Source organism: Fusarium musae, chromosome 9 (genome assembly GCF_019915245.1).
Source record: "Fusarium musae strain F31 chromosome 9, whole genome shotgun sequence".
Classification (NCBI taxonomy): Eukaryota; Fungi; Ascomycota; class Sordariomycetes; order Hypocreales; family Nectriaceae; genus Fusarium; species Fusarium musae.
The window spans coordinates 2,287,733-2,300,703 of NC_058395.1; the positions used below are offsets into that span (position 1 = coordinate 2,287,733).

Sequence of the window (12,971 nt, forward strand, 5' to 3'; positions counted from 1 at the left end):
CATCCTTTTCTACCCATACCAACTTTCTTGGGACCACAATGTACTTTGAGTTTTAATAATTTGAGCCGGTAAATCGCGACGGAATCTCAAGCTATGCGACAATTTGCTAAGAACTTGGTATGATAGTTTAATATTGGATCCTTTCCGTACTTTTATTTCCGAAATGGTTGATCCTAAACGGTTGTCGTTGATAGTGGGTCGGGCCTTGCCGCTGAAGGTGCTATTGTGACGATTTTACAGGCCTAGCTCTTTTCTCTGCCGGCGCGTGTCAAGCTTCTTCAAAATCGCATCTTCAACTTCTTTTCGCGCCCAATTTTGCATTTGTTAACCGCATTGGTTCTTCTTCGCTCTTTACGCTTCAGTTATAATCATGCTATCATAAGATACAAGAGAAACTCCCCATAATGTCCACAACAATTCGTTTGCGGCTCGTCATCCGCAGACATGCAGTCCCCGAAGTCAAGCTCGTATGGCCTTGCGTCGCAAACGACGATTTGACTGTGGCGAGGCTCCTCGCACTGGTCAACGAGGTAGTGCCACTCGAGAGTGGCGATTGGGGCCTTGAGGACTATGTTGTCGAGCTGTATGATGGCAAGGGCGATAGTTTCGAGCTGCTACACTTCCAGCCTGTCGGCAAAGTTTTGAAAGAGGACGACCAAGTTTTGTACGACCTGCCGCTCTTCCCTCGATGTTTCGCATACTAATAGTTTCACAGAATAAGATCACTTTCTACCGACGATCTACGACGACGAAAACTGAGCGGCCGACACCAGATATCCTACGATGGAAAGCATCTTATCGATGGACTTGCTTTTGGAAGGCCTTGGTTAAGGGCGCCACGCGATCGTCCGGCACTTGACCTACCACCTCGAAAACGAGCACGTATCACGCATGAAGAAGAGCTCGACGAAGACGACGATGATGGTTCATATACGGACGAAGAAGACCAGTCGGAGCAGCTCTTGCTCGAAGACTCTGAAGCCCCTGAAATGGGGGAACCAGGCAGTGTTCGTATGAGAGTAAGATTCATGGACAGCGACCAACTCGAAGACGAGGACGAGGATGAGGACCTTGAGGACGAAAACGAGTTCCAACCTACAGAAGAAGCCCACGCAGAGACCGCCGCCGACGAAGAGGATGAAGACGACGCAGAAAGTATTGACGAGGACGACTTGGATGCGGATCTTTCTGACGAGCTGAGACTTCTACAAGAAGACAATGCCATAGTCGAGCAAACGCCTGCCAAGGAACAGGAAACTCTTCTTTCGGGAGACGACAGCCAAGATCCCCAATCACTTCTGCCTACACACGGATTCGACGTTTCGTGGCTTGACAAGATCACAGCACTACGAGCTGCATTTCCGTTGACACCAGTGTCCACGCTACAAGACGAGATGAACCGAAACAAGGATCTGCGGAAAACGTACAAAAAATTGGCCGAAGCCAACAAGCCCGTGATCAGCTACGATGAAGCGCTCGAACGAGTTCTTCTTGGACCTGGGTTTCCAGATGCGCTGTCACCCGATCAGCCTGCCGATGAAGAAGAAGAGGATCCAGAGGATCGAGTATTGCTCCTCCCTGGTCAGGCGGAACATAAGGACGCAACGCGCCCTCTGATTCAGGAGATCGAAGAAGAGTCAGCGCCTGTCAGTACGCCGCGCGTGTCTCAGGATCAAACATCAAGACCTTTGATTAGTGAAGTCCCTGATGAGGAGGAAGATACATCGAGCTCTAGCAGCAGTTCAGACTCTGACTCCGATCCTGATTCTGACGCTGAGTATGATGTGGACATGGAGAAGAAATTGGATTCAGAATCGAATAGCGACTCCGACGATTCGGACGACGATTCAAGTGACGACTCGGATTTCCCGGCCCCGACGACACCTTCGCGGCCAGCCAAAACTACCCAAGAAGACTCTGAAGACTCGGACTCGAGTGATTCTGACTCCGACTCGGATTCAGATTCTAGTTCCGATTCGAGCAACGGCGCTGAGGCTACCAAAGACTCCGCTGAAAGTGACTCGGATAACAGCAGTGACAGTTCAAGCGACTCAGACTCTAGCTCAAGTGAATCCGATTCGGAGTCAGAGCCCGAGGAGATTTCGTCAAAAAGGCAACCTCAAACGAAGCAACCGCAACCGCAACCTCCAGCGAAAACCGAGCCCGAGCCCAAGGCCAGTGGGCAAACTGCCAAAGCAGCATCAGAACACACTCAGGGGCCGAAGCCACCTGGAACTGGACTGGCGAGGACGCAGAAGAGGAATGCCCGGAAACGAGACGCCAAGAGACTCAAGGCTATACAGGCGCTGGAGGATACACCGTCTCAACCGTCCGTCAACGGTACTGCAAGTGAAGAAGCTGAGCTCCTGGCTAGAAAGCGGGCACTTCTCAGCGTCGTGAGTGATGAGCAAGAGGATGAACCAAGGCCACCCAAGGACGCACCAAACAAGGAGACCAGACCTATGATAGTCGAAATCGAAGTCGAAGAAGAAACACCAGCCGTCACTACGAGCCAAGACCCAGCCCCAGTCGAAGAAGAGCCTATGCCGGCTCAGCGCCGCCACAAAGTCGACATGGGAGCTGGACGACGACTTCTCCTCGGCGCTCTTGGAATAAAGAACCCAAAGAACAAAGCGGAAGAAGACAAGCTTCGCGACAGCCTGATGAAGAATGTGAAGCCTCTACAAAATCCGCGAGTTCAGGTTGAAGAAGACAAGGTCAAGGATGACAAACCAGCAGAAGAGCAACCGGATGAAGACCCTGAAGCATGGCGAAAGAAGATCTCTTACCGGGCTGTCGAATGCTGCCATAATGACGTCGTGTTGAGCAAGCCACCATTCCCGTTCGTACAGCGATGGGACCCCCAACAACAATATGGATCAATGAGGAAGCGAAAGAGAGCATCGCAGAATTTTAACGATGAGAGCTACTACGAAGAGGATTCTCAGCAATGGAACGGTGATGAAGAGTGGAACGACAACAGTCAAAGGAAGAAGAAAAAGAACAAGAAGCGAAAGAACAAGAGTGGCTATGACGGAGAATACGACGAAGAAGAGTCACGCGAGGGTTCTTTTGGGACAGGAGCAAATGGTGATGAAGACATTGTGTTGAACTATGATGACATCCCAACCAAGCACCGTCCCGAAGAGAGTCAGTTTACAGACACAGATGATCTCCCTTCGCTGCCCTCAGATGTCACTACGCTGCCCAGTCTTTCGCTGTCTGATATGAAGCCAGGAATGGTAGCCACCTGGAAGCAGTTAGTTATGTCCAAGGCGACCAACTGGCAGCCCGAAATGGTGCAAATGACCGGGCTTATCCTTTCGATCAGCGAGGACAACTGCATGCATGTCCTACTAGCGATGAGGGACCGTGAGGGAAACGACAAGGAATACGACGAACACACAGGTCAACGGATCTATGCAAAGTTTGAAGCACCAGACCTTGATGAAGATGAAGAGGACGACGGCCGAAGAGAGATTCCGTGGACAGAAATGTCCGACCCGAGACTGGTCCAGCCAGCACCGCCACCTACTATGCTGGAGACTTCTGCTAAGAGCATAAAGCTTCAGGCCGAGCAGAACAAACCCGTACAGAATGGAAATTCCACGGCGAACAACAAGGTTAGCACGAGAACAGATCCCGATGAGACTATGGCTGAGGAGTTAGATACGCAGAAAGTGAGAGCCGAGGTCGAGGCCGATTTGAGGGGACAGGAAACTGAAGGACAACCCTCAGGAACCGACAAATCGACATCGATCCCTTCTGGCCAGCAACCACCACGGCTTGAGTTTCCGCCTTCCGGAAACGACAGTCCGATGAGCAGCTTTGTTCAGCCTGCTGGGCCGTGGGGTAAATTTGACAGTCATATCCACCAACTACGGGAATCTATGCAAGCATCCATGTCCCAGTTGCAATCTCTTTTGTCGCGTGATTCGGATAAGGGTAAACAGGATAATGAGGAGGAGGACAAGGCAGGTAATGATGAGCCGGATGGAGCGAAAGATGCAAAGGAGTCTGAAGGAGAGCCAGTACCGACTGCTGAAGGTAGCTGGGACGCTGTTATTCCTGATACTATACCGTCGCCAGAACTGCCACCACTGCCGACAAAGGACGGCGTAGTTGTTGACCATCGTCTGTTGGTGGCGCCCTCATCTGCTGGTAGCGTTCGCAGTGGGCGGCAACCCCCATCAGCCAGCGGCCTTGACGACCTTCCAGAGGAGCGAATTGAAGAATCAGTCGAGGGAGGCATAGTTGATGATCCTCACGGGAGAAGCGCTAGCCCACAAGTAACGAACAATTCCCGTCCGAGAAGCAGCAGTCCCTTTCCCTCACTGGAGGAAATCTTTCATACAGCAAGGCAGACACAGAGTCCTTTCAAGTTCAGTCAGATGTCAGTGCCCCAGTTCATCAAGTCTGAAAAGAAAGATGGGGATTACGAAGAGGCGATGCGAAAGTTGGATGAGGGCGAGGAGTCTGATCGTTCACCGGATCGCAACAAATCTTTACGGAGCTTATTACTAAATGCGACACAACCGGAATCTCAGAAGGGGAGCCCCCTGGTGCGTTCGTTTAAGAGCGAGGGATCCAAGCCTGAAGCATCTGAACCTCAACGTGCTACGACACCACCAACATCACAGAAAGTGAAGCAAGAATCGCAGTTCGCCATCCCAGAGGGCAGCCAAGTTATCGAACTGAGCTCTAGTCCAGTATCAGTGCAATATGCCGAGGACTATGCCCAAGATAGCGAGGACGAGACTTATCAGGATTCTCCACTGCCACAGGGTTCAGGTTGGGTGCAGAAGAAACAGAGCGAAGTGAACACACGAAGCCGTGGAAAGAGTCTACCTGCGACGGAAGCGAAGAAGACAACAGTTGTGCAAAGCCGAACTACACGTGGACAAACATCTGCTCCAGTGGCTCGAGGGGTGTCGACGAGTGCTTATAGTCAGATCAAGGGACGTAGGAAGACCACACGAAAGTTCTGACAGACGCGGGATGGTTCCGCGTTATGGAAGTACTGGAACGGGTGAGACAGGCTCTTTTGCATTGAGCGCTCCACCTCTTTATTTCATTTCGAGCAGCAAGGAGATGGAAAGGATTGTCAAAAGGTAGCTTATATCAAAACATTCTGTATTTTAGGGAACATGGCGTTGGGGAAGCATAGCGTGTCAGCCCAGTGTATGGCTCAAGACAAAAGACGAAGCTGGTTAAAAATCTGCAGCTTAATAAAAGTAGCATAGAGAAACAAGAAACAAGCTTGAAAAAAAGGCCAAGATTCATGAAACTCAAATCACTACTCTCCATCTCATTCTTAAATAATGCCCAGCGTCTCATGTGAGGACCATCACGAACCCGTCCTTTAGCCCCAGTGCCTGTCTCAGCGCAGTCCTAGCTGCATCACGAGCAGGGCACCTCAGCCAACCAAGTCGTCTGAGCGAGCAGATGATGCAGCGAACCAACCCACCATCTTTTCGTATCTTGCCTGAAATCTACCAGTTAAGCCTAATTTTTGTCTCTGTTCTAGCGTCTCATGAGCACTCTTCACTGAGCAGCCGTTGGCTGTTGTCGCGTGGTTTGAATGTTCATCATGGGGCTCTCTTGGGGGGGGAAATAAGTATATTGTTCGGGGCATGGAACGTGAGGTCTGTCGGTCCTTTTTTGTAATTTGTTCTGCTTTGTGAAATTGTGATTACTGCTGTTGTGTTCGTTGGAGAACCGTGAACCGCTTGGTTAAGACGGGTATATAACGACGATATCAACCTGTTGAGACGTTTATCTACCACTTTGGGACAGAAATCAACCAACTTATACGAGATATTTTGGATATACAAGCATACAAACTTCAAAGCAAAACAATACCGCAATCATGTTACCTCTCAACTACATCTTCACCCTTCTCGCTATGTTGAATATGGGCTTCTGTCTACCTACACAGACCCCAGAACCTCAACCTGCACCTACACTCTCCCCCGGTCTCCCAGACACAACAGGTCTTCCAGATCTTCCCGGCGGTTCATTCTTCGAAGAGAGACAACACAGAAACAACGCCAACCCATCTGTCTTCAACCCTCCCGTCACAGCTGCCCCCGATCAAGCAGAGCAGCTGGCGAGCATGGGCTGGGCGCAGACAACATACTACGAATGCAAGACAAGAGATGGAAAGGAGCGCTGTGGATGGCACATCCCCGTGTACAAGGCTGGCGCTGAGGGCCGACAAGCTGAGATTGTGCACTGGAAGGTCGTTGTGGGGATCGCATTGGGTTTGGCTATGTTGATATATGGAGGATTGTGGTGAGAGTTGATCTGAAGATGCATTGGGTGGAGTTTGGAGTTTTGGATAGACGTGTTGATACCCTCATGCTGCTGGGCGGCATCTGATTGATTAGAGACATTTGGTTTTCGCTTGCATACCTTTCTTTCGCAGTGATATAAAGTCATGAGTCACGCATTCACGAACCGTAGAGCCAAATGTGAAAACCCGCGTAAACCAGAGACGTTGTTATTTTTGATTTTGGTCCGAAACCCGAAGAACACCATTGATTTCATGCTAGTGTAATTGAGAAAAGACGCCGGTGAAAGCAATCCTCCTCATCGAGTCCAGAGTAGCCCCTCGACGTTCCGCCCAGCAAGTCCCTGTACCCTATGCCGATGCCGACGCCGACGAGGATGGACCGTAAATGGACGCACCACCGCATGCACGCAGCCATAGCTGCTCCCCAACCAGCCCGAGGATATACACAAGCCCAAGCCAAGTCATCGAGTCGTTTATTTCTCCTTCTTGGCCTTGGCACCCTTGACCTTTGCCGTACCACGGAGGGTCTTTTGTCGGTTCTTGCGCTGCTTGCCTGTAGTTGTCTGTCAGCCTGACTAACCCTTGCTACTGTTGAGAATGTCTGTAACGCACGCTGCTGTCGGGAGGCACGCTCGGCCTTGGTGGCGAGACCAACCCGCACCAATCGGTACTGGGGCTCGAACTTCTTCATGGCCTCGGGAGAGTCATAGACGAGAGCGAAGCCGGTGGTCTTGCCGCCACCGAACTGGGTTCGGAGACCGAAGACGGAGATCTGGTCCTTCTGGGCCTTGTAGAGAGAACCGAGCTTCTCACGGAGCTCCTCCTTGGAGATGTTGGCACGGTTGGGGTGGAGGATGTCACTATTAAAACGCAATCGCCGGTCAGCCCACGAGTTCCCAAACACACAATGACATGTCCCCATGTCGTGTCCCATCGTATCCCATCATCGATGCTTAATGCCCGCCTGTTCCCAATTTCTGCAAACGGTATTCGATAAATTCGTCAAGTGGCGTACAATCGTGCAGAACAGCGTTATATCGAGCGGGAAAAAAGAGAGGCAGAGGCAGGCGAGTTTCAAGCATCGACTCAGGTGAAGGTATCGACGAAACGCGATGCGGGAGACGGCATCATCAAGAAATCTGAGGGTATCACTCACACGACCATCTGCTTGCGGCCCAGCAGAGGGTTGCGGATGAACTTGCGAGTTCGGAGGGTGACGGGGGAGTCGTTGTCCGCCATTTTTGCCGATTGTCGTGATGGTCTCTGGGGGTTAGTTGACGGTGGAGAGACTGGGCGTTGATGGGTGAGATCGTTCGGTTGATGAAGTTGTCACACTGAAAATCCAACTTTGGTCGCTTAATTTGGTCCAACCCTAATCTGCGTTGAATGTGCGCGATTTAGTGCCTCGATTCTGAGGCGTCAACACACAAGGGTTTTTTTGCATCAATATCACGTGGAGGTAGTCGGACAATCTTCGGCTGAGAGAGCCTGGGAATAGTCGGGTATTAGGGACAGCTTCGGCCTCTCAAGTTGGAGATGTCCAAGTTTCAACTCCAGTCTTTGGTGGAGATAGTGTCGTCAGGCCACTCAAGTCCACAATTGAGTTGAGTCTGCAATGATTCCACGATGTTTCTCACGTAGTTTATACGAAATATACGAAATCGGCAAACAGCCGTTCCATTCCCCTCCAAAATGTCGTCAAGTTCCAAACAGGTTGACCGGTTCTGTCATCAGTATCTCCAGCTCCAGTCTGACTTGGACTATCCAGAAGCTTCACTGTTGAAGACTTCTCAAGTTCAAGATGCGTTTTATGAGAGGCTATTCGCCGATGGAGCCGTGAGATATGGCCCTCCTCCGCGGTTTCAGCTTCGCATTCTCAAAGAGCTCATGTCTAGAATTGAAGCTAGTATAGATGATTGGGAAGAGTATGTAAGTCATCGTCGCTAGCAACACTCTGTTTACTTCTTTTCTCATCAGTTGCTGACATACACAGGGCGTATCTGACGACTTGATGTCTGCGCTTTCACTCTTTCTTGCAAACCCATTGCCTTCAGAAGCAACTTCTGCTCAGCAAAAGTCCTATGTCACATACCATCTCTCTGAGTTATGCAAAAATAACTCAGAGCCCAGCCCCCGGGCGCCTCACATCACCCTTCTTGAGAACCACTCTCTCATCTCAGGCTCGGGGACCACTGGTCTTCGCACATGGGAAGCTGCCCTTCATTTGGGGTCATACCTTTGCCAGAACAGACACATTGTCAAGGGAAGGCGAGTCTTGGAACTGGGAGCTGGTACAGGATACCTTTCTATCCTTTGCGCCACCTTTCTCGATTCTCAACATGTCATCGCATCAGATGGCTCTGACGATGTGATCAACAACCTTCCCGATAACCTTTTCCTCAATGACCTTCAGGATTCCACTCAGGTAACTCCAATGGACGTCAAATGGGGGCACGCTCTCATGGGCACCGAAGAGGAGAAGTGGAATGGTGGACGTCCTATTGATGTCGTCCTAGGCGCCGATATTACTTACGACAAGAGCGTGATAAGAGCCCTAATCGGAACTCTGCGTGAGGTATTTGACCTTCATCCACATGTGGAGGTTTTCATCTCAGCGACACAACGCAACGAGAAGACGTTTCAAGCGTTTCTGGATCAGTGCCAGGCTAACGGACTCGCCGTCGAGGTGATACAATTCCCAATCCCAAAGCGGGAGGTTCAACAGGGTCCTTTTTACAACGACAATGTCGCTATCCACATCTGCAAAGTTTCCAGAACATAACCGGGCCTTTGGATTCCAGAAAGACACTATACTCAATTCATATCAATAGAGGGCGGCAGTTAGGATAGCGCAGCCTGTCAAAGGGATGGCTCCTCTGCATTCCAGTCGTGAAGTTGGCGTCAACCGGCGACATTCGGATGTCTCACCATGAATTATCTATACAGAATGCAGCATCGTGATAATTCGGGACCTCCGAAAAGCACAAAAGTTGAACGACTCAACTGCCAAACTATTGTTACAGAAACCACATCACAGTTACACTTGCTTGTGAAGCGTTGTGCCACTCGACTGATAATCGGCTCACGATAAGCGCTGTGGCCATGCAGTTCGTGGTTAGGTGCCGCTCGGCTGGCTGTATTTGTCATGGGATTTTTTGACGTATCAGAGACTTGAAGACTCGGATGCAACGGGCAAGGCAATTGCATGATATCGATATGTCACTTGAGCTCGGGTATGGGGAAAGTCACACCACTGCGTGTCAACCATGATGATACCTCTGAACTCTGCTCAAAGCATGGGCCCACGATTAGCTGACCCGCAGAACCTCTTTAACAGACTTCTGTTTCTCTTGAAGAAATGGCCAATTGCACAGATTGAAGATATGGCTAACTCCCCAACAACTTTGTTGCCTCCCAGGTACAGACCTGCACTACAGGTTGGCCCAGACTTTCGAGGCCATTGCCATTGGACACTCAATTATCCATAGGACGCCAGCGTCAGCCTCCGAGACCCCTGAAGGCAATTGGGTTTGAGTTGCGGGGAAAGGCGAAAAGGGTTGGCTCCAGAGGAGGGCACAATCTAGAAGTTGACAAGCTACAGTCCGCAGGGGTTACAAATGTGCATTTCCGCGATTTAAATAGGTATTTTTGCCACAACGGAATTAAAGAAGACCAATAAGAGGTAATTATTCTTATATATAGATGGAGATAATACTGGAGTGATTAGCATAGATTGGCCACTGAGAATGACTAATCTAAGTACCTGTAATAACATTTGTAACCCCTGCGGACTGTAGCGATCTTGGCTGATGATTGGCTTTGCCCCGCGCTCAATAGCGATAGGTGCTTATTATCTTGTTGGTAGTTGGAATCCCGTCAGGTTGGTCAGATGCCCTGGGGTGTAGCTCTCTTGCCCGGCCAAGAACGTGGCACCCTTGGGGATGGACGGACAAAGAGCCACGGGATCAGTGGCCTCAACTTGAAGATGATCTGGGTGTAGGAGATTCAGGAGAGTGACGGTGGAGGCCGCGGACTGGAATGTACGCTCAGGCACGACACTATTGTTCAGGTTGTCGATGGTCCGTCATTGCACTCGCCTTCTGAGCGGGGTAGCGCTGAGAAGACTGTGTGAAAGTTGGCAGTGTCTCCGAATAGATTGAAGCTTTCGATGGTACAAACTTTGCACTGTGCTCTATCAATTAGTGATCAACCTCTTGAAGCCGCCTGTTGAAGGAGGTGTTGAAGATGACGATGGGGGAGATGAGTTGTCTCGAAAAGCAGGCTGACACACAACCTCAATTCCCTGATACTACGTCGATGTACGTCGTAGGCGTACAGAGTGTAGCACGATCCAAACAGAAGCTTTTGCCCATCGTCACTTGATGCGAAAGACTTCACACCACTTGCGTAATGAGCATATCAAAAGAGACTTTCCTAGCCGTCAATGACACACACCGACGATTACCCTAGACAGAAAAGTGTAGTTTGCCGAGAAACACTTGCATCATGGAGCGAATCAAAGGCAAGGAAATGGCAGTCAACGTTTGTGCTATGTATGCAAAGCCGATCCGATCAGACGTGCCTACGTGAGAAAGCTTCTTATCGGAAGTTTTGTAGTCTTTGTTCCGGTGATCGATTGACATGGACTAGCAGATCAGGTGGAAGCTTGGAAAGCTCTGAGCCACGAATGTGATAACCGGCGAGCTATCGGCATGTTTCGTACTGATTACGATTGATTCCCCAGAAAAAAAAAGAAAAACCTTACTTTTTGCGGATTCTATGAGGTGATGTTAGTGTTTTGAAACGTCATGTGTCTTTTCCCACCAATACGTCGGTAATCGGCTATGCAAGCAAGTCGATCACAACGAGAAGAGAGCAACGCCCCTGAAAATCAACTGATGATCCATCCATGTCGCATCAATTCAATTGAGTTGAGTTGAGCTGAATTGTGAATTAAGAAAAAGAACGAAAATATGTATATTTTTCGTCTCATCTTAAAAGCTATCTAGGATAAGCTCCCTTGTTTATTTCGGGAAGAGCTCTAATCTTGTAGGGGCTCATCCTGGACTTTCAATTTACTCTGCAGCCGGGGACAGCACCAGCACCTCAATCGTTATCGTGAGGATTACAAGGGTTCAAGCAAGAGTCCACAACTTTTTTCAAGGACGGGGAATTGAGGATTACGCGTTGTACAGTCTCTTTTCTCCATCGCTGTAACAAGTCCGCAAGCGGCCGAGCAAATTCGTCACGATGGAACCTGAACAGTTCGCAACACCATATCACCCCACGATATCTCGTTATCAACCCACGAAAAACTCCCGCCTGTAGCCGTTTTAACTGCTCTACAGCTTTGAGTGAGGGGGAGGGTTGCAGCCCGGGAAACAGGGCATCCATCCACCAACTGAATTGGAATTGGAGTGCCTTATCACCCCAGCTCAGCGGCACAGTGCAGCACCCAAGCCCTCCATGTGCAAATCCTCTATCTAGAGTACGTGCGGATATTGAAACACACGCCGCATGTTTCCCATCGTGACCTATTCCTGCATTGCCGGTTTTTGGAACTACTGCAACGTTCTTTTTATCAGGCAATCACTTGTTTTCACCGGCTGCAGAATATTCTGCACGTGGGGTCAGGCGGTGACCCCAGGGAAAGGATCTCTAGGCTATAAGCTGCAGAGATTGTAAAAAACAACCTGGAGAAGCAGAATCCACTGTTTTTCTGGTCAGGAATTAAAGAGCTCAATACCAATCGTCCATGGCACGGGCACCACTTACTATCCCCGGCGCCACAGAGTCCTCGGCACAAGAATTGGACGAGTTATTTTACATAAGAATTGCTGCTTGTAGAACGCTATCAATCGCATGAGGATGAGTGAGGGGGAATTGACAGCTTCGGTGTTGTACTTTATTGGACGAGATATCACCGCCAAGCAATCAATATTCGTATAGTGTGCAGTAAGCATGCAAACACTGCATCGTACTTCAACATCAGCTATCTCGCTCAAACTCCGGACCGGGTCTGATCCAAGGAGTAAGAACGTCTTTAGGGCTGCAATTAGAGTGCTAAAATAAATTTAGCAAAGACTCTCTTATACTTAAGCTAATTTGCTTAAATGTTTTTATCCCTTAAGCTCCGGGTCCTAAGCTTCTTTGCCAACTCTAGCGGGCTCGGCCGGGGAAGCATAGCACAGTATCGTAGAATGCATGCCCGGCACAGACAAACACGAGTTTGCGTCTCCATATCAATGGGGAATCAATCCACTCTCCACGTACGCTATGATATATCTACAGTAACATCAAGCAAGGAAAAGAGCTCTAGATCGAGTCTGAATCGGAAACCCATGAATAAGAAAAACCTCGTTGTCCCATGTCCTGGAACATCGGTTAGCTGCTCGTTGGGTGAGCTTATAAGCAACCAACCGTTTTGGGGAGTAGCAAGACATCAAATGTCTCGATATCAACCTCTGAAATCATGCTCATTGAGGTGGACGATGGCGCGAGAGAGCCACACGGCGATTGACGTTGTCAACGACAACTCACCAAAGTAACCCAACCCAAGGAACCCGGTGAGAACTTATCAGACCCTTCCATTCTGTTCAAGAGCCTCGGAACAGAAACTGGGAATAGCACTGTGCCAAACCTGAGTACAATGCAGTGGAAGTACGGATAGGCCAGT

General features: G+C 49.7%; 4 protein-coding genes across 4 annotated transcripts; 3 read left to right on the forward strand and 1 right to left on the reverse strand.

The window, feature by feature from the left end:
- Positions 1-404: 404 nt before the first annotated feature.
- On the forward strand, positions 405-4,988 carry J7337_011954 (uncharacterized protein; the record flags this gene model as incomplete). Its single annotated transcript, XM_044829487.1, has 2 exons — positions 405-664; positions 716-4,988. The coding sequence occupies 2 exons, from the start codon at positions 405-407 to the stop codon at positions 4,986-4,988; spliced, it is 4,533 nt and encodes a 1,510-aa protein (XP_044676162.1).
- Positions 4,989-5,869: 881 nt separating this feature from the next.
- Positions 5,870-6,298, forward strand: J7337_011955 (uncharacterized protein; the record flags this gene model as incomplete). Its single annotated transcript, XM_044829488.1, has 1 exon — positions 5,870-6,298. One exon carries the CDS (start codon positions 5,870-5,872, stop codon positions 6,296-6,298), a length of 429 nt encoding a protein of 142 aa, XP_044676163.1.
- Positions 6,299-6,768: 470 nt separating this feature from the next.
- On the reverse strand, positions 6,769-7,534 carry J7337_011956 (uncharacterized protein; the record flags this gene model as incomplete). Its single annotated transcript, XM_044829489.1, has 3 exons — positions 6,769-6,848; positions 6,908-7,155; positions 7,452-7,534. The coding sequence occupies 3 exons, from the start codon at positions 7,532-7,534 to the stop codon at positions 6,769-6,771; spliced, it is 411 nt and encodes a 136-aa protein (XP_044676164.1).
- Positions 7,535-7,987: 453 nt separating this feature from the next.
- On the forward strand, positions 7,988-9,077 carry J7337_011957 (uncharacterized protein; the record flags this gene model as incomplete). Its single annotated transcript, XM_044829490.1, has 2 exons — positions 7,988-8,224; positions 8,289-9,077. The coding sequence occupies 2 exons, from the start codon at positions 7,988-7,990 to the stop codon at positions 9,075-9,077; spliced, it is 1,026 nt and encodes a 341-aa protein (XP_044676165.1).
- Between the last annotated feature and the right edge of the window lie 3,894 nt (positions 9,078-12,971).